This window comes from Temnothorax longispinosus, chromosome 8, assembly GCF_030848805.1.
Source record: "Temnothorax longispinosus isolate EJ_2023e chromosome 8, Tlon_JGU_v1, whole genome shotgun sequence".
Lineage (NCBI taxonomy): Eukaryota > Metazoa > Arthropoda > Insecta > Hymenoptera > Formicidae > Temnothorax > Temnothorax longispinosus.
Genome location: NC_092365.1, coordinates 18,446,329 through 18,470,832, shown reverse-complemented (window position 1 = coordinate 18,470,832; position 24,504 = coordinate 18,446,329). Strand labels below are relative to the sequence as shown.

General features: G+C 45.8%; 1 protein-coding gene across 1 annotated transcript in view; it reads left to right on the top strand.

The window, feature by feature from the left end:
• The window catches only part of Ephrin (ephrin), a 53,485-nt gene extending 29,175 nt beyond the window's left edge, over positions 1-24,310 (top strand). Inside the window, exons 2-5 of the mRNA XM_071786993.1 lie at positions 10,002-10,146; positions 11,214-11,514; positions 13,569-13,886; positions 15,369-24,310. Coding sequence (XP_071643094.1) covers positions 10,002-10,146; positions 11,214-11,514; positions 13,569-13,886; positions 15,369-15,529 — 925 coding nt within the window. The 3' untranslated portion in view covers positions 15,530-24,310. The remainder of the gene's footprint in view (positions 1-10,001; positions 10,147-11,213; positions 11,515-13,568; positions 13,887-15,368) is intronic.
• Positions 24,311-24,504: the final 194 nt, after the last annotated feature.

The window sequence follows — 24,504 nt, the reverse complement described above, 5'->3', positions numbered from 1 at the left end:
TACACTGTTTCCTATCACGCTACATATGCAATTCGTAATATCTTGTATCGCGCTGTATAAGTCAGATTCGATCGTTTTTTCTGCATTTCCGAAATCCAGGAGATCAATCGACGGCGCTAATTAAGTGTCAGATCGCGACAGCGGCGGCACCGTGTCTCGCTCGTGTTATCACCTGTTGAGCCGCGGCGTGAACGCAAAGGGTGAAAAGCGGTAGCTTGTCGCGCCTTTCGACGTCGCGTTTGATAAATCGACGGAGGAGCGCGCGGCCGCCGTAGACGACGCGCGAGCTCCAAAAACATGTGCGCGCTCCGCCTCGCCTCTCTCTTGTGCGTTCTCTGCCGGCGAACTATTTCTTTCGACGTCGGCCCTCTGATCTCTCTCCCCGGCCGACACCGACACTCCCGTCCGTCCGGCCACTTTACTACCTCCGTCCCGCGCCTCGCGCCACGGAGGCGGTGGAGGCGGCTTTTAATAGGACGCCCGGCGTCGTGGCGCGCGTGGATCGATGAACTTTGGCTATATAGGCGGGCTAGAAATCCTCTAATAAAAGTCACGAAGTAACGTCAAAGTCAGGTCCGTTCGCCACGTTTCGCGGCCAGCATTTTGCCACGTCGTTGTATCGAAACGGTGCCACGAAATGGATCGTAAAGCGAGAAACATAAATGATCTGATAATCAACGAAAGAATTTTATGATGACAAAAAATAATTTCATACAAATACGAAACGCGTTTTCAACTCTTTCTCATTTATTTTTTTTTTTTTTGCTTTTTTCCTCAAGTAAAGATTTCCGTAGCGTAACTTTCTTCACGAAATTACGTAGCGAAACGTGGCGAGCACTATTCGGAAACGGAAATGTTACTTCGCGATTCTTATTATCGGCGAGAGCTCGTCCGACTCTTGAGATTGATCGAGAGAGATCTTTCTTGAGACGACGAAGGGTTTTACGTGCCCCATTTCCCTCGGAAACATCGCGCTGTGCGAGTTGGCGACAAGAAGATACGGATAATGTTGTACGATAGATAAGAGAAATGTAACGACGAGGAGAGGCGGCGAGTGATGCTCATAAAATGGATTATATTCGTTACGGGTAAAAGAAGAGACGTAAAGAAAATGGGAAGGACGGTTGGAGAAATACAAGATTAAAATTTTGTGATGAAAGTTTAAGAAATAATGAAACAGCTACTTGTTTTTTAATAAGATTTTTACGTAAGTTTTTCATTACAAGAGAGTTGGAATGTTTAATCATCTCTTGTTAACATATAATGATGCAATACAGTCTCAACGTCTAAGATTTTCCTGTAAGTTAAAAAAATATTAATAATTAATATAAAACGAGTCGCTTAAGAAGTCCAAGGCAAGAACCTTGAATTAGTAGAGTAGAACTCCGATAGTGATTTTCTCATCCTGACAACCTGAAAAATTACATTCATTGCGAAAACACCCGCTCTAACTGAATAAATTTCGTATCTCAGGAACTGTGATCTTATCGAGCGTGTCAGTGTTTCATCGTGTTGTGCCAGCACTATTTCTGTCGAATGCGCTATAGTTTTCAAGCGACTGACGGCCAGTGATTCACCCCAGTGCACTTGAATGCCACTCCACGCGTGAATCATCTTTTTACATTAAATACGCGACTCGCGCGCGGAGGCGACTTCGCGCAAACGGTCTTGGCAGCTCGTGACGTAAGAACCATCGTCGGTCTCATTAATCCGTTAGCGAGCGAATCGATCCGGATCGTCACACGGAACAAACGAAGCGAAATGTTACTGTCGATAATGGATTAGTTCGAACAGCCACGACTAAAATGGAATTCAACAAATTATCGGTCGTTTGTCGGTACTTTGTTCGCGATACAGTTAAAACTCGTCGACGCGAATGGAGTTTTATCTCCTCCGAGGGGGATAAAATCACCCGACGCCTCGTTAACTAACATTCCCCTCGCCACCGCTCCGGTCTCCCAGGCTGCATTATACCAGGACTCGAGGGCAGCGTTTCTTTTCCGTCCTCTTTTTTTTCCAGCAACGCGCTCGCGCGATGATTGCTCCGCCAGCCGCGGCAAAAAGACGCGAGAGATTGGCGTAACAAATGTGCGAGATGCGAATGACGCAACTATGCTGTAGCCGCTTTTTCCCGGACGGAGGAAACGCGCTCGAATTCCGGCACTCGTTTCCGCCTATCTTCTACTTCTTTTGGCTCTCTTTTTCTCTACGTGTATACACATTATCCTAAGTAAAATTGGCGAATTCGATTATTATCTGAAAGGAATTTAATTTAATATTAAGAGAAATTAAGATAAACATTTGCTTACTTTCCCGGAGGGAAGCTTCCCCGTTTCACTTTTACGTCACATTCATTTTTCATCACGGAACACTTTTCCTCTACTTGCTATTTTTCTCTCCATGCCAAAGGAACATGCAGTTACATTGATTTTTTTATCTATAAATTTGCAAATTTTAAATGGCAATCTAATAATAAGATAATTTTGATATTGATCTGATTTAAAAATTATTTTAAAGACTGCTATTTAAATCGCGCAAATCTATAATTCATGTTTTATTAAACGTAAACTATTTTCACTCATGGAGCTGTCACTCTTGTATCTGTTTTTAAAGCATTTAGTAAATAATTCAGGAACGAGATTAATTCTCACATATCAGACGAATTCGGCTAACTGCTCTCCGTGTGTTCTCTGTAAATCCCTACTTAGCCCGATTACGAGAATAGCTTGCGCGAGACGAATCCGTCGGGCGACAGGCGACAGAGACTGTGTGCGCGCGCGCGCAGGAAGAATACGATAAATATTTGAAGTTAACTAATAATAACGTCGCGAGTCGCCTTAATGGAGAGAGACGTACGCCCAAAGACGCCGACGATGACGAGTCACCCGCACGCAGCACACGCGAGACGCATTTACGTAACTTAATGTCGTGCATTAGGCGGGCTGGGCTCCGCTCGTGGGGCGCTAGGGCTCCGTCGTGGCCTTCGTCCAGGAAGTTGTTATGGAATCACATTTACATCGCTGCCGTTTTTGAATATCGGTCTCGTAGCAAGAAACGTTACCGTTTTGCGCTGCAGTCGCAAATGATAGGTGTGTAGGCGCTAACGACCAATTATTGCATCTCGCAGCGAGGTAGCACGATATACATGCGTGCGAAACATGAGATGTATTGCCGTGAGAGATCTCCGAACCGCGCGGCACTTGAAGAATGAATGGCTGCGAAAATACAGAAGAATTGAAGGGTCCGTGAATCGCGTAAATCCGCCTTTTCAAAGAGCGGTTACCTCGGCGGTTACTGGAGAGCCCGATGCTTTCAGGCGAACCAATCCGAGAGAATTTATTTGGCACATATGTGCGCAATGTTATTTCAGATTGAAAATCAAATAGCCAGATTTAGCGTTAAGGATGAATGAGATGTGAATACATGTCCATCACGCTGAATATACCGGCGTTGCTACGCCCACGCAAATTTTAGATAGCTTATTTATCGTAAATTAACGATCCGGACCGATTTTTGCGTTAAAAAATTTTTGTTTTTCTGATAAGCTGGGGGAAACGCTGCTGCAATCATTTCATCTGCTAATCATTTCTCATGATTGAATAAAATAATTCTTCGATGACGCGCGTGGGCGCGTGCCAGCGAGCTTTTCTGCCAGCAATATCGCGGCGATGGAGAATCGACAACGCGGGAAGTGCGCGCGCGACAAATCCATTGCACGTCTGCCTCGCGGCGCGATCGACACCGACGGAAATTGGAAAGCGCAATGCGAATGCGACTGTCGGGGTGGGTGTGACAAAGGGCCCGAATGTATCGGTCGGAAATAAAATCACCCCCGGGGGAACCAATCACAGCGCGACGTACGGTGCTCTCTGCGGAGCACTTGCAACTGTCGGCCAAGCCGGGCAGGTGCGAAGGTCCCGGTACGCCCTTCCGAGAAACGGACTTTAACGATTCCGCGCCCCGGAACGCGTTGTATCCACGCCGCCGTTCGGATTTCACGCGGAAAATTAACGCTCCTGCCCTTTCCTTTTGTCGAGCGATCCTTGGCGCGACAACACGCGAGAGCGAGAAGTAATTTTTTTTTCACTATTTGATATTCAATATTCTTGATAGTCAAGAACTAAATATGGCGTCATTTAGAGCAATAAGCTAAATTATTACGTTAGCAGCTTAATCTTAACTGTGGAATAAAACAACATATTAAGAGCGATAAATTCACGTGTCGACGTAAGTGCGCGAACTAAATTTATATCTTCGTTTACGATTTGCGGTCCCGCGAACGTTACGACTTCGTGCGCGTCGCGCAAACGGAGAGAAAGAAACGTACATCATACACGGGCACAATGCCCGTTTGAGGAATGAACATGATGAATGAAAGAGTCAAGCGGTGGTCCCGAAGCCGTAACGTCCACGCTCCGTGTTCACGGTGTCCTTTTTGCGCTCGCTCCTTTCCCCCCTTTCTTTCTCCCTTCCTTTCTTTCTTTTCTTCTTTCCGCGCGCTCGCTCTCTTCGCGCTCTTTGACGCGGCCCCGGCTTTGATATTCCTGCCAGAATACCTCGCCTACAGTTAGTGCACGAGCGTCCGTTTCATCTGTGTCTCTCTCCGCCTTCTCTTCGCCGGCAGGAGCGCATCCGTATGTAAAGCAATGAGACTCAAGCTCCAAGTTTACAGCGCTCTGTCAAACGATCTCCGCGGAACAATCGTGTCCAGACATACTTATTAAAATTTCTAATTGAGAGATGGTGAGAGAGAATAGGAAGATGCGCAAAAGCTGGTCCCCGGGCAGTCATCGAAACATCGGTAAATTATTATTCAATACAAATCTACTTAAGAAAATTGTTCCCGGAGCGTGTAAAAAATAATAGTACTGATATAAGCTATGAAACTTTGCCAAGCCCCGTCCCTGTATCCCCTCGTCTTGTTTTCTTTCTCCAGCCTTTCTGCATTTTTCTTCCTCTATGCGTCTCTCTCTCCTTTACGACGCACGTGGGTATATGCTTTTCTCACCCGACGAGGTTTCTCACCGAGAGGCTTTGTTCCGCCGTCGAGCTCGCGCGCGCGGGGTTGCGACGCTTCGAGAATTGCGCGCGACGTTCATCTCGCGCGCCTCGCGGAGCGGAGCCGCGGGATCCTCTCTTTCAATTTGACGACACGCGAGGGTCAAGGATCGGAAACGAAAGGCGCTCTTTGTGGACGAATGTATCGCCTCGTTGCTTGCTTTCGGTCCCGGGCAGGTTAACCCGCTCCTCCGCTTTGTTCGCGCTTTCGTTTCAACATTGTCGGCGTGAATCCGGCGAACGGCGCGGATCGTGACGATTGCATTAACCCTCCCCGATGCACTCCGACGATCGAAATAACCTGCCTGCGTGCTACATGTAATTTTCTCGTTGCGCGCGCGCGTAATAGCGCGAACGTTGACTTGTTAACGGTATACACGAGCGGTAATAAAAATTCATTTTGAGTTATCTTTTTCGATTTTATTTTTGCGCAAAGATGACAATTGAATGACAGCTAACGTCCCAAATTAATTCTATATCGTAATCATATAAAATCATTATACATACGAACAGCAAAATGAAAGCGGTAAAAAAAAACGCAATTTTAGTTATCGACGTTGAAATTAGAGGAACAGAAAATTGCCATCGCCGAATGGCTGAAATCCGCAGGAACGATTCGAAACGATGGTGAACGTTTGGAACACGCCCACTTTTTCGCGATTCCAATTAGGAAGACCCTCTCGCAGGGCTCGCTTGGTAGTTGATTGGCGTCGGCTAGACAGTGGTGGGAATTAATGAAGACAGTCAGAGGTGGAGTGTTATGGCGCGGTGTCGGCGACCAAATCCACTTTTGCACTCGTACGGAAATCACTCGGAAGATTGCCACTCGACCGATGTCTCTCGGCGATAATGCGATATTAAAAATTATGTGTAGCATATTTGGCTTGGTTTTAAAATTATTTTTTTATGCTTAAGATTATTTTAAATTTATGTTTAGTTTGTCTTTATCTCTCAACTTTTTATGTCTCCCACGTTCACGTTGCGAGTGCTACGAATATCATAAAAATACCAGGATTAAGCGTAACTAACAACCGGTTAGCATATGATTATTATTTTGTAACGTGATCTGAGAAAGGAACTCTCGAAGTTGGAGTTAAAAGCAATAATCTTGCATTAAATCGTAAATAATGTTCCCAAAGCCAATGGACATCCCATACTTAGTCATCTCCATCAATAGAGAGATGGCGATCACGTTTTCCTAACTATCCGACGCACCGTTATCCTCTGTCGCAACGCGCCGCGTCGAACCGACGCCGGGGAATCGCCGAATAATACACGCGTTCAATAATATATCGTTAGGAACATCCACCGTGTACGGGGATCGCATAGAGACGCGCGACTATTAAACGGGAGGCTCCATGTCCATTGCGTAGTATTTTCGAATCTCGGACGGGTCACTGGCGAGGTGGCATACATATTCATGCCGAGTGTTTACCTAAGGCCAGAAAAGAACTGTTAAGAACCGAGGCGAGGTATCACATTAATACGAGGGTACTCGAGGGATCCTACGAATACGTAGGTATATGCAAATGACACCGTTCCTCATGGGAGGGAGATCCTTTAAATCACACATCGGGGCTACCAATAACACGTCCGGCCGACGTGTACGTATAGAAGAGTCGTTCTTTGTGGCGGCTAGAAGAAGAGAATGGAGGAGAGAAGGAGCGAATGGCGATCTTATTTTATAGCTCCTGGTGCCCGGGATGCTCGAGAAAGAGGAGATAAAAAAAAGAGAAAGCCAACGTCAACGACGAACGGCGCGGAACGACGGAAAAAGGCCCGGATTACCGTCAAACTTTCGCGATTAAGAGGAAGAGACGCGACGAGATGCCACTCGCCCTAACCACCGGTCCCTAACCCGGCGCATGGCAATAATCGGACGAGTAAAAAATCCACCGTAGAGGAGCGAACGTTTCGGGCGGGGCGAAAAGTTAAACACGTTTGTGACTATACGTGTTTCGGCGGAAACGGCGATAAAGCTGCTCTCGCTCGTATCGCCTCCTCCGCGTACATTATCCGCGACGACGACGGCGACGACCTAAAAACCTCTTGCTCTTGCTCCGCTCTCGGGGGAGTCGGGGAACTCGGGGCGAAAGAACGGCGCGTTTTTATCACGAGTAATTCAGGCTGCCACGTACATATACGGTCTCTAATAAATTCGTGAATGGCCACGCCGCGAACGAAACGTCCTATACGCCCACGCGCACTCACATGCACGCGCACACGCGTGTGCCCGGACGCCCTCGTGCGCGCGCGTCCTCTCGGGCCGTTGTTGCGCTTAGGGTACCGAGCTCGACCGACCCCGGGCCGGGGATACCCCGGAGAGAAAGCGGAAGAGAGAAAGAGGGAGAGAGAGAGAGAGAGAGAGAGAGAGAGAGAGAGAGAGAGAGAGAGAGAGAGAGACGACGAGCGAGAGGGAGCGGATATTATCGCCAAACGTTAATTTGGCCGAGGTCCGGCCTACCTTCCAATTTTCGAGCTCTTACACGCCCACTTACGAGATTGTCCGTTAACGCTCCGAAACGTCGGGACGGCGTATATTCGACGCGTTTCCCTAACGTCGTCGTGCACGTCTCCCGTGACAAGCGTGGCCCCGTACAGGCGCGCGAGAAGCGCTTATTTCTCTCGTGGGGAGCTTCATATCACATCTGTATATCATATTGTTTGACAAATTTAGGGTCGATCACCTCATCATATTCCTGTAGCTGAGAACGGCTAGAATAAATTCCAAAGCTATCAATTTTGTCGATTGTTTTTATTTTTATAATCAGGAAAATAAATGAAATGCAGAAGTGGAGTTTAAATAAGATTATATGAAAAATTTATTTAAATTTCATCAAAAGTGACATTTTGCCTAATCTATCATATACGGAATAATAATTATATCGTAAGGTTTTAATATCGAAGAACCGAATTAAACTCTATAACAAAACTTTAAATATATCTATGGGATAGACATATATGCGATTTGTGCGGCTCATATCATCCGCGGCCGATTGTATGCGATCCAACTGCGGAAGCGCACGTAAGATAGCGTGAGAAAATAAGCAACAAAAATCTCTGTACGCCTTACCATGCGTGCAGTATGTACGTGTTTGCCGGCTCGAATAAACTCTAAACACGTAAGAACTTGTGCGCTACCAGTGCACGAAGGCAAATGCACGTAAGAAAGAGCGAGAGACGGAGAATAAATATGGTTATACACGTGTAAAGTTCCATGTATCGCGGCTCGGACGCGCTCGTGATGCGTCCGCAAAAAGTAGACGCGTCCGACAGTGCGTGCATCTATAAACGGCGAACGAGGAATCGAGACTCGCGTAAGTGAAAAACGGCACACAACACCCCAACGTCAACGCGGTGAAATATGCAGTACGTTCGACGAAATCACAGACCGCGCCAGCAACGAGACAAGGCATTCTCGTGCGTGCATATAATGTAAATATATAAATCGAAGACATGTTGATTACAAATAGACAATAAACGGTGAGCTTTTTTAATTTTACAGATAAATTATAAAGCATTTTTATGTATGTATTAATATAATATAATATATATAAGTGTACTGGTGGAGCATGAAGTCTTATCCCGAACCCCTTCGCGACTTATAATTTTATTGAATGACGGCGCAGTTCTTGCGCCGATTCGCGAATACGAAATAGGTCGACGCGAAATAGGGAGAGACGTCGCTGGTTGCGTACACCTCGACTTACCGAGCGCGTATTAGCGTGTGCGAGAGTGCTCGCGGTAAGAACCGGTTATATAGGAACCGTCCGCCACCTCTTCTCTCTCTGCACCTTCTCCTCTTCTTCCTCTGCTCATCCGCCGACCTTTCGTTCCTCCACATCCTCCCCGAGTATCCTCATCGGCGAAACCGCCGCTACATAATGCAGCGACGCGTGCGTATGTGTGTGTATGTGTCTCTGTGTGTGTGTGCACGCGTATACGGCTGCTAGGCTAAGCGCATACCCGCACGCGTGAATGTACAGGGTGTTCGAGCTCGGCTAGAGAGAGTGCCAAGTCAAGCGAAACCATGATCGCTTCAACGTGAAGGCGTCAATAACGTTTGACTTGTCAGTGATTAGAGTGACTATAGATCTCTCCCATTAATTTTGTATAAATTTTACTTCAGCATGATATAAAATGAAATTATTCAATCAGTGCCGAAAGGTACCTACTTAGGAAAAGAGAATGGTCGTTTGAATTTTCACTTTGTTCATGAGAAAGTTGCCAGTTCAGAGGAGTCGCGGGTTCGTTTCTGAAACATCCTGTATAAGAAGCCGGTACGTATACTTGCGCGATGCTTCGACACCATGGGTGCCTGCCTATCTGACGTTGGGTGCTTACGAGGGCGAGTCTGCGTCCGCGTCTTTTCTTTTTCTCCCTTTCCTGACCTGGCTACCGACAGGCCGTAGGGACGCTGGTCTCTGCGGCCCCTCTCGCTTCCCCACAGACCCTCCACCGGAGGCGTCGGCATCTCGCGAATGTTTCACGGATAGTCCTGGAACTTGCTGCACGGAAACGGCGGTATGCGTTGCATCGCCATAGTCTGCGAGAAATATGATCTTCCTCGAGAAGCATTCGCCGTACGCTTCCGAGACTTTAAAGTAGATTTTTTTAGCAAATCGCGTGTTGAAATTTCGATGTGCGATTTCCAAACGTGCATTTGCGATAATAATGCATTTTTTATATAGAGATATCTACCATATACCTACTATAATTTACTATCATCCCACTATAAATAATATTCGGACAGGGAAAGTTTACCGTGTGCCGAATAAATAATATTATAAAAATATAGATATATAAGTAATATTTGGATAGGGAAAAAGTTACCGTGTGGCGAATAAATATTATAAAATCTTATTTGCGTTATTTCTAATGTTAAAATAAGGTAGATTTGTGTTCGCGCGAATCTTGCTAATTAATCTGTTTTTATGTTACAGATTTCGAATAGACAACACAGATCACATAATTGACGTGAACAAAAACAACGCAATGTTCGAGTACGATCAAGTCAATATAATATGTCCTGTATATCCGCCGGACTCGTACGTCGATGATGATGCTGAGAAGTACATCATCTACAACGTAAGTGGATTTTTTTAATATTTCTCAATATCGACAGCCGAACTAACCGGCAACAGAGCACCTTTCCCTTCGATGCATTTATTATAGATAACGGGTTCAAAACTATAACGTGTGAATGTCTAATGACAACACCACAGTCATATTGGACATAAAAAAATTGTCGATCGGAGTCTGCCAATGTTTAGACAGCTGCTGCTGCTACTTGAAACTGGTTCTTAACCCGCTTCCATTATATATCCCCAAAACGACATCCGCTCTTCAGCGAGCGTACCACGCTACCGAAATGTAGATTTATCGATAAACTGAAAGAAATACTGAACATATATACGTATCTACACACACACAAGCATACTGAACAATCTCACGACCTCCTTCTCTATTTTAATCTCGGTTCGATACGTAAATGTCTTATCTTTGGGTGAAAACGATAAGATTTAAATAATTTATCAATTATTCTTTTTTAATTAGTTATCTTTTCCATCGCTTCATTTTACTTGGAGTACTTTTATCTTTATTCGCCACAGAAATCTTTTTAAGTAATTATTTTCGGTTAAAAGTTAATTTTGTTCTAAAAAAAAAACTGTGGCCGATGCCAAGACGAAAATCGTGACACCGTATTCCCGATTGATACGTTTTTATTACAAACTTTCGTTCTCCCGATAACCAATTCCAGATACCGCGGCAGATTCTCGGCTTTCACGGACGTGGCCATCAAACATTCCGGTGGCGTCCACCCTCTCGAGCAAAGCAAAACCTCCCAAAGACCATTCCTGCGTCGTCGGCGACCTAATCGTTTCGATCCACTTGATTGTCCCTCCACTCTCCGCCATCCGTTGTCCCATTGTCTCCGCCGTTCTTCCTACACGACGATTAGCTTCAACAATGAAGCCCTCTTCTGCAGAAGAGCACGGGAATCGGTTCGCCCGGGGGGGAAACGCTAAGATGGCACCTTTCACAGTAGTCAATCAGCGATCGGTGTCGCCGATCCGCGTGTCCCCCCTCCCCCGTGTCGCCGATCGATTATACCGTCGCGACTGATCGCACGATTTCTCTTGGGCGTTTTGCAGGTGTCCAAGGAGGAGTACGAGACATGTCGGATAACGAACCCGAGTCCGCGGGTAATAGCGGTGTGCGACAAGCCGCGCAAAACGATGTACTTCACCATCACGTTTAGGCCGTTCACGCCGCAACCCGGGGGCCTCGAGTTCCTCCCGGGCCACGATTACTACTTCATCAGCACCTCGTCCAAGGACGACCTCCACAGGCGCATCGGCGGACGGTGCACCAGCCACAACATGAAGGTCGTCTTCAAGGTCTGCTGCGGCAACGAGGCCGAGACCTCCTCCTCGGCGACATCGCGTAACAACTGTAAGTATTCGAGATAGATCGCGCGTCGCGTCGCGCAAAAAGTCGAAGGGTACAGAAATTGATTCACGAGCAGAAAGGAAAATTATTTTGATTTGAGCACTTGGAATACGAAAGAGTACTGATTCCAAAATAGGAGATATCGAATAGCGATGGATTTCCTTTGTTCTCCAAGATCCGAGAGGCAACAATTCGCGTGACGATTCGCCGCGCGAGTTCACTCGCGTGCGCTTCTTCATTTGCATCGCATCGCGCGCCGCCCGCGAGACGGTGCCCGAAACGCAGGCTCTTCCTTCCCATGGAAGGCATCAATATTCGCGCGGCAATTATGTTCTAATTTCTCAATTATCATAATCTAAAATTACAGGCGTCATTTGCACGAGGGACACCGCCTTTTCATTCCGCGCGTAAATCACGCTTTTAAACTCTTCACGCTTTCTCGTTCCGCGCGACCTCCGTCGGAGACGCGCGCTCCGGGGAAAAAAAAACGTAGGAGGGGGTTCAGAGGCACGAAACAAAATGGTTCATAAATTCATTATCCCGTAATCAGTTACGTTAGAGGAACGGCTACCATAACAGGCGGTGTACTTGTTCCTTCACCGATTCGTTCGCCATCCTTTCGAGCTCATTTCCTTCTCGTCCTTCCTCCTATCCACCTCTCGCCCCCGTCTCTCCTCCTGTCGTCTCCGTCCTGCCGTCCTCTCGTCTCTCTCTCTCTTAAATAATCCCTATCGATTATAATCCTCACCGTGCGTCATTTGTTGCGGCCGCGGGGGGACCAATTCTGTGTCCCGGGGCACAATAAATTCTACCATTTCATTTCGCCCCGCTATTCTCTCCCCAATTCGTTCCGAAGCATCCTCGAAGCGTCTTCCCGCTCTCCTTCGATCCCTCTCTCGCCTCCCCCTGGACCCCCTTTTCTCTTCCTGCCACCTCCGCCCCGGCAGAGACGATTCATGCGCCATAATGACCAGCTATTTTGCTGGCCGGGAACTCTGAACTCTCTCTCTCTCTCTCTCTCTCTTTCCCTCCTTCTTTCTCTCTCTTTTTCTCTCTCTCTCTCTCTCTCTTTCCTCAACATCTCGGGCATTGAAGATTCCACGGCGAGACCCGACCTCGCGTTCACGGTAGACGTCGAGAGTTCGCGCGCGGCTACTTCTACACAATTATATCGCCGGGGGGTGCACGTACCTCCACGGCCGCGAGTTTTATTTCCGATGGGTTAGCAGGTACTGCGCCAGGTTGCGGGCTCAGAATAACGCGAAGACTATCGGTGGGCATTCGCGATGGGAAAGTGTGAAGATGACGAAGGTTGCCTCTCGCCGCACTTAATCGTAGTTTCTGAAACTTGTCCATACTTCTTTATACATTAAAATCGATTTGAGGACTTTTTTGCGTTTTTTCAAGAGTATGTTTACCTTGAAGATTAAAGAAAACTTCGTTTTTTGCATTGTAAGATTTATAGATCAGCATGTGGATAGGGAAGTCAAATATACAAAACGATTTCATACTCCTTAAAAATATATTATTTAAACATACAAAAAACTTTTTTGAAGTGTATGAGCAGAAAATATGTTTAAATGCATAAAACAGATAACTATCGGAGATACAATAGATATAAATATTAGAAATAAATCCTTTGCAATAGTACTAAATACTTTATTGAAGTATTTTTCTTGAAATATTTTTTTTATTTAAACATTTTTATAATTAATTGCACACACGTACACAGACTCCTTTAAAAATATACAATTATCTGCTAACACATGCAACATGCTCCTCTCTAAGAGTATTCATACAATCACACTGAAACCGAAGTATTAGGAGAACCAAAGTTTAAAATTCCAAAATGTTTTTGGTGATAAGATATTCAAACGTCATGCTTCAAGCGGCTATTTCGGCGATACGAATTCTCCTTTCTACCAAGCCGCGTAGAAAACAACTCGTTCTTCGGTCGCCGATTGTTCCTCGACATCTGCGCACGGTTCGCGACCGAGTCGAAGGTACAGAGAAGATATAATGCGTAATCATCTAACACCATACCATCCGTTTTCCAGCCGTAGCCGTGACCAGCAGCACCGTGCCCAGCAGCAGCTCGACGAGCACCGCGGTTTTGGGCGGCGGAGCCGCTGGCGTGCCGCCCCCGCCGCCGCCGCCGATCGTCTACAGGGGCGGAGATCGATTCTACCCGGGGGGCAGCATGCATCATCATCACGATCATCATCAGACGGGCACGGCGGCGCCGACCCTGCCCCATGTGCCCCCGCCGGCCGTCTACCCCGTTCATCCGCATCAGCCGCAGCAGCCGATTCACAATGGACCGCCGTCCTCGATCACGCCGCCCAAGACCTCGACCGGTCAGAAGAAGAAGAACAGTACGTATCGTGTCGTCACCGTCGCACCGCTGCCGTCTGTCTGTCTATCTGTCTGTCCGGCGGAATCTCGTTTTGAAGCGCTTCCTCGCGCGGCGGCTTCGCTTTTGTGCCTCATATTTGATCCGAGTACCTTGGTACCGGCTCGTACCGATACCGGTCCGGAGATCGGTAGAGTCATCGGGCAGTTTATGAAAGTCGGATTAATCCGTCTCTGATTCCCTCTTCGCTCAATCAAAGAGCACTCGACGTAATTAAGTCACACGTGTTCGGAAGTGAAATACGTCTTGGTAATTATTGATGATCGTTGCAAATCGACATTAATTGACAGTCGAAGCATTGGCAACGTGTCAGTCGGGTTTCTCTTAGTGCACTCACTTGAGCTTTTTTTTATGATGAGCGAACGGCCATATCTTCTATTATATACATAATGCTAGCCTATCTGCTGCATATCCAGAGTGAATTATAGTAGAAATAATAATGATGACCGCTGTCAATCATTACCAGTTGCAAATTGTGTTCTTCCGAATTATCGCGCATTTTACGCGCTCGTTCTAGCTGTTCATGACTGACAGGGGGATTTCTTTATTTCTGTTCAATCGCAAATTATTCCTTAAAATAAAGAGAGAGAAATAGATTTACATATTTATTTAACGTCGCGTTTATGCGCGAGATAAGAGCCGAATCGCCGCCTTTACTTGCAAATGCGCGCCGTAAATACTCGCGCCTCTGCATACGCCAGGTGGAAGGTCGACGAGGCGCAATGTCAAGATGCGATCGGATGAAAACCGAACGAAAGCAGCCATCTGTCGATCCCAACGCCGCACGCCCTTCTTCGCGTCGACGTCTACGATATAATTTGACTTCTAAATGCGCCGCGTACGCGCGCATTTGCATTTCGCCGATAAGCCGTGCGCGGATAGCCGCTCACCCATTAACGGTGCCGTGTTTCCGAGACGCGGCACGATAGGGAATACACGTTCCCAAGGTGTCGACACGAAATTGCCAGGGATTTCGTTTCCCCTCTCGTGGTTCTGCACGAGGTAATAACCATTAAAATTTGAGACGCGACTTGAACATCCGCGCAAAGAAATTGTCAGTGGCGCACCTCGAGATATAATCCCATTCGCAAGCCAATCTCTATCGTAGATTAAAAACATATGTATAACAGTTTTAAAATTTTTATTGGTCTTCTTAAAAACTCGATCAATTAATTAAAAAAATTTTGGGACTTATAATTAGCCTCAAATTAGTCTCAAGTGACGTCATAGAGTTTACTTGAAAAAAGAGAGGGTGCGAAGAATGAAATGTATGAATTATATAATTCTGTTTTACATCCTTCACTTTTTAATCTCGTATTTAAGAGGATCGTCTCTCTAATACCTTTTTAACAACTTATAATATCTGCGTTTCCTAATACTAATACTCTACCTTATCGCGTAATTTATCAATGGCTAATGATTTCTTCGCTTTTGTGTTTCGCAGAAGAGTATTCGGATCATCCGAACGAGGTGGTGAAGAACGAGGAGCTGACGTACAACGGCGCAAGCTCGTACGCTCGTACGCACGCTCGGTACGCGCAGAGCCTGATCCTGGCGACGTGCAGCCTGCTGATGAGCGCGTTGCTGCAGCAATTGCTGCGGTGAAGCGACAGCACCGGCCACGTACGAGAACGTCGTATATCCCATGCGTCGAAACCCCTTCTTCTGTGATTATCCTACGTTTAATTGATTTCTTGAGAGGCGTGCGAGACACACACGCGCGTACCTCGGCCGTCCCTCGATCGTAGTGAGAGACACGCACGATCCATGGTCGCGCCGACTCGAGAGATAGCAGAGAAGAGAGAAAAGACGGAGAGTACGAGAGACAGAGAGAGAAAAAAAAGACGAAGATGAAGAGCGAGGAAAGGAGAGACACGTCGAGAAAAGAGACACGCACGACACACGAGCGGCAACGCCATATTAACTACAATTAAGGAATTAGCGGGGTTCTAGGGTGGAACACTGTAGAAGGACGAAGACGAGGAAGCCGAGAGTAGGACGGGAAGTAGCAGAGAAAGCGGAGAAGAAAAAGCGGGAAGAGAAGCGCTACTACTAGACACTACTTATAGTACACGCCCACTATTATCACTACTATAAATGGTAGTCGTATTGGTTGTCCTTCTTATCATTACGCTAACTGTAGGTATTTATTCGAATATGAGAAAGAGAGAAAGATGTAAGCGAGAGTCGTGGCAGCGTGCTAAGTATCCTCAACCGAGAGCGAGAAGTGTACGCGAGAGAAGGACGCGTCTGTTATATATTAGTAGCAGGGCTGTTGTATGTACGCGAATAATGTCAGATCGCACGTCTTTGATTCGAGCGAATCTTCGATTCCACGGAAAAAACTGCCGCGTGAACTCGGCAATCGACGACGAACGGTCCTTCGTTAAGGGGTCCTCGCTCGGGGCCGGCAAGGAAAATAGTTTGTCCTGAGCGCGATCACGCGAGCGCGCCGTGCCTCGAGAATAGAGTACCTGAAAATCCTTGAACGCTTTCGGTTCGCGGCCAAGACGGGGGCGTACGATCGCGATCCTCATCGCGAGCGGCTTTCGTAGAGATACTTGAACTCGAAGTCGTCGACACGACGCGCTGTAGTTCTTCGATGATTGGACGATCTGTATCGGACAAAAGATCGAAAAATTAGGAGGAATCGTCTGGGATTAATCGTCTTTCGCGCGGCATTTAAATTCGAGCCGATCGCCGCGGCCGCCCGGCCAAATCGCAGGACGCCGAGGACGAAGGATCATTCGAGTTCGCATGCGAGATCGCGAGTAGGATAGTTAGCACGCGTGTAAATAAATTCCTAATGAATATGTACAAGTGGCTCTTGTGGCCGCCTGGGTAACAGGGGGCCGGGGAGATTTAAGAAAGAGTGCCGTATTTCTAGGTAAATCTTATAATATGAAACGAGAAAGAGAGAAAGAGAGAGAGCATGGATCAGACAGAAAGTGTGAGTGCGTATGTGCATTATGCAACTATGATATGAGCACCGTGTTGCTCATCGAACAAATCGACACAAGCCACGAACTTATGCGAATTTCTGCTACACTACAACAGGTCTAATTGCATCGTTGTCACGAGTCAAGGATAGCGTATAGTATCGTTGATTCGAGCCGTTGGGTAAGAAAAGTAGCGTAGAGAAAAAAATCGAGCGAGCGAATAGAGAATATTGTGCGAGAGAGACTGAGTCGCGAATCGAGTAAAAGACAGATTTGTATAATAGCTGTACCATACTGAGACTTCTATCTATAGATCTGTATTATATTTATTATCCGCTATCATTACGCTAACGAATATTCTACACTCGATATTCTATATTTGCTAGTGAAATATCAAATTTAATAGCGAACAAATTAACGTATTGTCGGCGCCCGGGGGTGAAGCGGCGATCGCGGCACGAACGAGCCCCCGGAGCCAACCACCCCTCTCCTACCCCGTCGTTTGTTGTTTTCCTTCGTTCTTGATTTCGTTCAGAGTATCATACACGAATCATGTTTCTATTCACACTATACACAATGTCTAATCAGTTCAATCATGTTTCCGATTTATATTGATTCCCCCTTTTCTACGTTTTCTTTTTTTTATTATTCTATTTATTATTCACATTACCAGGGAAAAAGACTTGCGCGTGTACACGTATCGTGCGTACACACTCGTGGATTCACCTTTCGCGTGTCGCGCACGCATGCGTGCGTGAACGCGGTATGCAAAGGACGAAAGACGAAGCAGTGAGTAATTTTCCGTTCGTGTCCACAAAAAAAATACAATTGCGAGCGCGACTGCACTAACGAATTATTGTAAATACGAATTTACGCAGGAAATGAGTACCGTAGCGAGACGAGAGGATGTATGATTGCGTGCGTGCGTGTGTGTATGTATGAGAGAGTGAAAAAAAAGATCCTTATTCACAGAATCTTAAGTAGCGAAATGAGAAACTTTACGCGTTGAAGACTACTCGACACGGGCCGATTCGCTTTCGGAAGTTCATTCATAGTTCATCGTCCTCATTCGCGTCTACGATCGCGATTAAGTAGTCGAGAACAACAAATTCGCGAATAAACGAAAGTTCAGCAGCGGTATTGTAAGTCCGAGCGTCACGCGCCATCCATCATTTGGTTTGTATTTTCACTTCTGTTTTGTTGCCGCAATTAGCGACGAGCGAGCTGGTCGACGCAATCTTTCATGTTCCCGATCGATTGTCGATTCGAAACTCACATGACTGCTTTAGGTAAGCGACGTTAAGTAAGATGTATTCGCGGACAATCATTATTGTACTTGGAATTTTGTTAGACTAATGACTTGTTTATGTTACGAACATTCATCCTTGATCTTCCTGATTGAAATGTGCCGATGCAATTATCGTATTCACAATCGTATCCATCCCTCAAGCATACGTTTTATTAATAATAGATATATGTCAATTGTTGCATCTCGATGGTCCTTTAGATGTTCATTTAAGCTATGGATACTTGTGAATACCAACGATGCTCCTCGGTATTTTTCAACCAGGGTCACTGTACCGTAGGTGCACGTAACGTTTTTACGGAACCTCGGATTTCACCTTTGGACGCGCTCGCTCGTTGCACCACAATTGCATTGTTGGGAATCGCGAAAGTGTCACGAGACCGCCGATCGCAAGTCGAATTTAGTTCTAAGCGACGGCGAAATATATATATCTAACGGGAATATAACGCCGCTCGATCGCACGCGAAGGGCGAAAGGGTACGTGGATTCACGAGCGCACGCTGGGTACTCATTCGCGCGAACGATATAAGTGAATACGTTATAACAGTAATATAGACTCGAACTATTCGATATAGAAAATAGACAAGGTCGCTCACTGCAAACTCATTCCTCTTTTTTTATTTTGTTTTGTCTCCCTCCCTCTTTTTCGTTTCCGTCATCCATCCATCACGTCCACAACCACGTCGTACACCCACACGGACCCGTGCCGCAGACCGCGAGACGTGAGGCGTCCTGCTGCCCCGACGAGGAAAAGAAAAAAAAAAGTATTTTTTTAACAGCAGATAGAGGGAACGCATCTGCGGTGGGTTTGTTTGTTCAGAAACGTATGTAAATAGATGTAACGCGCGAGAGGAGGATTCGACGCCCGCCTCTGTATTAACGAGTCAGATCTATATTTCGGTCCGCGCGCGATCCGCGGACCCGTCGATGCGATTTAAACGCGTGTAAATAAACGTCCGAGGTAGGATTAAAAAAAAGAAGAAGAAGAAGCGAGGGAAAAACGAGAACAGGATACGCTTCACGTCCTCCATCCCGAGGAGGTCTGAGTTCCCGTCTGCTATTACGTTCGGTAATGCCACTTCACTTACGTAATCATCCACTCGTGTGCGTGTGCAAGAGAACAAGAAAGGACGCGAGGCTCGCGCGCGGATGTCTCTCCCGCTCGAGGGGCGAGAGGGCCCGCGCCCGCGCGCGTTCTCACGCGTTAAAAGGGGGAAAAAATAATAATAAAAGAGACTTGTTCCTCTCTTCTCGAGATCGAGGGTAAAATATCCGCCGCGCTGACAAGCACGGCCGCGCGGTTTCTAATGAATTAATTATAATTAACGACTAAAAAAAAAGAGGATAAAGCGAATTTCGAATAGACACACGCGTCTCTGTAAATAAACAAATTAACGAGTAAATAAACGGTAAACACGATGAAATTTATATTAAAGTGCATAGCGAATACGAGATAGGTTTCTAATAACGGTTTATTATAAAAATAACAAAAAAAATGTGAATGTATGTTGATGTCTAAGATTTTTAACGAGGACGGCGGACGCAGAGCGGTTAATTGTAAACTACGATTTATATTCGTAAACCGAAGTACGCGAAGTACTGATTAAACAGGAAAGCGAGGCTCACAGAGGGCGGAGCGACACTTAGCCAGATCGTGATTTCTCACGTTGCATATATTATTTTGTAACCGGAGCGTACAGGACCCATACATACACTCTCGACATCACGGCTATCATACGCGGCATCTCTTTATCGTGATACGACGGACTTCCGTTACAAGTCGTCGAGGAGTCAACAAATTTTGATTAATACTCCGTGTACAACTAATCAAGCAGGAAATGACAAAAAAGAATGCTAAAAAATGATATTTTATTCGGTTTCCTTTCCGCGAAAGCTGATCTCGAGATACTTTCGATCCGTAGATCCCATCAATTTCGCTTCAAAGCTGTCCGGCGCGCGCGTTTTTAATAGCGACTGATCCGTTTTTGCGACACTCTTTCCTCGCACGGACGATTATTTTGTCGAGCGCGGCGCGTCCCGTGATTAATGAGACGGGATCCGCGCGCGTCCGCGTCCGCGGTGTACATCGGAATATTAATTAAAAATCTCGCCGGTGTCTACGAGCAGGGCTCGTTAACGAGCACGCTCGTCGTTTTCGTGCGGTGCTCGTCGGCTCGGTGCCGCCGCGTATGGTATCCTTGGAACGGGACCTTTATAGATTGCGTGTGTTCACCAGTATGCACATTCAGTACCAGTCGTTCATTACGAAGCATTACAGGATACAATACAAAGTAGCGTAGCGTTCATAACGGTAGTCCACTATAGCGAAATAGTATTTAAACGAGCAGCCGCCGGTTGCAAAAAAAAAATAAGAAAGAAAGAAAACAGGAAAATCGCCATAATCAATCCGAAGAAGAGATCGCAGGTAGCGGGGCGCGGAAAAAAAGGGGTAAATAAGCGTAAAATGAATTTTTCGTGTAAAGGGCAAACGTAACGAGCGGACGCATTACCATCACGCATCGCGCAGACACGGAGAGCCGGAGTCGTGGAAACCGCGCGGGGGATCGCGCATATACGCGTGATACGGGGAAAAAGAAAGGCAGAGAAAAGGGTAACGGGGCGAGAAAGAGCGCGGGGAGATAAGGGTGAAGCACACGGTATATCTAGAAAGCCGCGTTCGCGCAAATGCAATGTGCGCACCGTGCACGCACCACGCGTATATGCATGTACGTGAATGCGTGAGAATGAAAGAAACGGGGAAGGGGGGGGGGCAAGAGGATGTACGTGGTCCTACGCGAGGGAGCGTAGGCTCGTCGATGTTACACAATTTATGTAGGTATATTCTATATGTATGTCGATATATAGCGCAATATATATCGATGGCAAACGAAAGTAATTTAAAAAGTGGAAGGCAAAGTTAGAAAGATATCGGGCCGAGGGGGAGAGGGGGAGGGGGACTAGCGGTGTCGTATTTTGTTTCGAGATACCTCGCGCGAATCATCCCTATTTGCTCGGGAAAGTCAGGGGGCGAGGAGCAAAAGACGGTTCGGAAAACGGGACACTCTTCGCCTTGCCGCGAAATCGTGTGTCGATCGCGTTTGATTTCTCGCATTAAAAAATCCCGATGTTTCCGCTTTCGATATTTCCTTTCGGGGATTTGTTGCCGCGCGACGAACGTCGCGAACCCAGAATTGCACAGTTTCGGCGATTAAGAGGGGAAACGTGTTTCTCAACTTGAGCAATATTATTTATCTTTCGATTTGATAAGCGCTGGTTGCACCTTGCTCTACGCTAAATTATTCTTGTAATTTGCGGTAAATCGCGCGTTAAAGCTATAGAAAGCGGACCGTCCTATCTTACGATCCTGCTCTGTTAGTACAAAAGAAATGGTCGCTGCACGGAGATATGCACGATCTATTCCAGTTGCGTCGTATAAATCGCGGGCAAATGTTCGACAACTAGCTCGTCACTTCGGTTAAGCAAATTCTAGTCTGTTCTTCTATTAATTCTATTTTAATCGCTCGTTATCGCATAAGAAAAAGCAGTTTTTTTGAAACGAGACATTGCATCATGTAAAAAAGATCTCTCGCATCTATCTTCCCATTTATATTCGAAGATGTTAATACTTAAATATACATATCGGCCTCGGACACGTTAAAAGTTTCGTCGGCCTATAAAAAAACGTGAGGTCTAAATTTTACTACATTTTGCGCTTTCTTCTTATTTTAGCTGAATGCTCGAACCCTGACCACTATACATCACGCCATGAAAAGAGGCCTAAGAGAACTTTCGTCTTAAAGAAACGTTTCAATTTGCTATTCCTGCTGTATTGTTATTAAATCTATAACTACAGAACACGCTATTAATATAAAAAGTTCGTAAATAATTTTGTTCAATAATATAAATGTAATATATTTTTCATTCGTACGTACATATTGCGTCAACTATAATCGAACAAAACGACTATCCCATTCGAAAAGCAATTCTCCCCGAAACAAACTGCCATATTTAATTGATTACCGTCAATTTCCGATTCAATACTTCATTCGTTGCTAGCAGAAAAAAGACAGATAAGAAGAATAAAAAGAAAGGAATACGTTTTTCGCAACGATTTCGACAGGTATCAATAGCATCGCGTGCGTTTTGTAAACAACGAATTTTTTAATAAACGACTCGTTTCCGCCGAAGGCTACGCAATACCCTTTACATCTGAGAATTATGGCTGTTAAGCTAAAAAAAGCTTTAAAAAAAAAGCGCGAATATCGTCGTGATAATTTTAAGTTCGCTTTAATTTTAGAAATAGCTGACAGATGGATATTCTCCGCACACGCAAGCTATTTTCTCCTTCTATTTTCCTTTGTGTGTACGAACACGAGAAAAGGCAACACGCGACTTCGCTTTATTCGTGATAAGTGTATAATTGACATCAGTCGAACGTAAATCGTTATTCGCACCGTGAGGTCTCTCAGACACCGTTATGTAAGAAATCGCAAGCAAGAAATAAGGTAGTCACGGTGAGAATAGTTACGTGCGCTTTCAATGGTTCATTCTTTCCTGCGTTGCCGCACATCCGACGAAAAGTTTTCGCGTTATCGCTTAAGGAGTTACGTTACAACGCGCATTTGACAATTTCCCAAACGACAATTTCGCAGAACTAATCGCGGCTGGATGAATGTGAGTAACCATCCTCCCGGAATGTAACACCGATCCATATCTAACGTGCAACGAGCGTCAATTGCATACCAGAGACACGTCTCTCTCCCCGCGTACATATTGTAATGTAACTCTTCCGTCGCGTCTCGGCGAGACGGAAGAAAACCGTCGGGGGATACAAGCTGTAGCGAAACGGAGTTGGACGTAGATTAGGATTTCCGATAGCAATAAAACGAACTCGCTCTCGACTATCGTGCAATAAAGCGAACAATGTCCATCGGTCACGGATATCTGTTAGGGAGAAAGCACATTTCAGTTGCGATATAGGAATAAGCGGAGGAATAAGTGATTTATCGAGCGCGGGAGCGAGGACGGAACCAGGAGCCCGCCCAGCTCCGCTCCGTGCGTAGGAAAGAGCGTCGTCGTCGGGTTCAGGCGGTTTTGTCAAGCGCGAGGCTCATTTATTATTAGATCCTAGATTAAAGGCGACTCTTTGATACTTTGATAAATCTGGCTGGTTTCCAAGGCGAGAGAGAGAGAGAGAATTTACGAGGGAAAGAGACTGGCAATCAGGGGGGACGCGACGGCCCCGCGAACAGCAAAGGGAAGGGAAAGAGGAGAGACGCGCTACGCCTGTCGCGGAGCGCGTCAATTTACACACGTATCAACCGCGTCAAAGGCCGAACAATTAAATGAGACGGTAACCAAATAAAAGAAATATGAAAAAAAAAGGATTGAGAGAGACCCAAATGTGCGGAGAAAAAAAAAGGAAGCAAACAAGATCCGCCGAACAAGCCCCGAGTCCGCCTCGCGGAAATTAACGCCGGCCTGGAGATAATTAGATAAACAGGGAGAGATTTAATCGAGCGTATTTTTACGGAAGACGATATGTCGCATGAGGACCCTTAAAAAAAAACGCACCGAACAGCACCCTCACGGCCTGGAGAGAGAGAGAGAGAGAGAGAAAGAGAGAGCACGAAGCATTGAAAAAAAAAAAGAGGGAAAAACGTCACGACGGAAGGGTGGTATGCCCCCAATTAAGGATGGCCTATATATCGCACTCGTTTGAAAACTTATCGCAAGAATGCACAAGAAGTAGCGTACGTACACTCGCTGTACTACTGTTTGTTGACTCGAATAAATATGCGGATTAAAGTCGGTTTGGTTTATATGTACACGGTGAGTCCAAGATTCGCGCGAACGGAACGCTGGTGATCGTTCGAACGCTGGAGGCTGGGGAATTGTCTCGTTAACGGGAAACGTTACTTGCCGTGGTGTCCATCTCGAGTCGGAATAAAATAACAACAGTGAGGAAAACGCGGAGAAAATCGTTCAGGACGAGCACGAGCGTTCCATGTTGCGATATTGTTATTATACGAATGTACTCAAGACGGTATGGTATACAAGACTAAAACAAGACCTAAAATAGGGACATAATATTTTATAACTCAACTTTTGTACAGAATAAATACTTGTACTGTGGACCAATATTTCTTTCATTTCATTCACATTAGAACCATCGTCGTTGAGTGCACAGATCTCTTATCGCGTTAAGTTTGTCGATATTATAAAGGCAACAGTCGTTCTTATTTTTATATTTAACACAATTATTATTATAAATATTTCTATCGAATTAATTTTATTAAATTTTTTTATGAATATAATTAAAAGTAAAAGGTAAG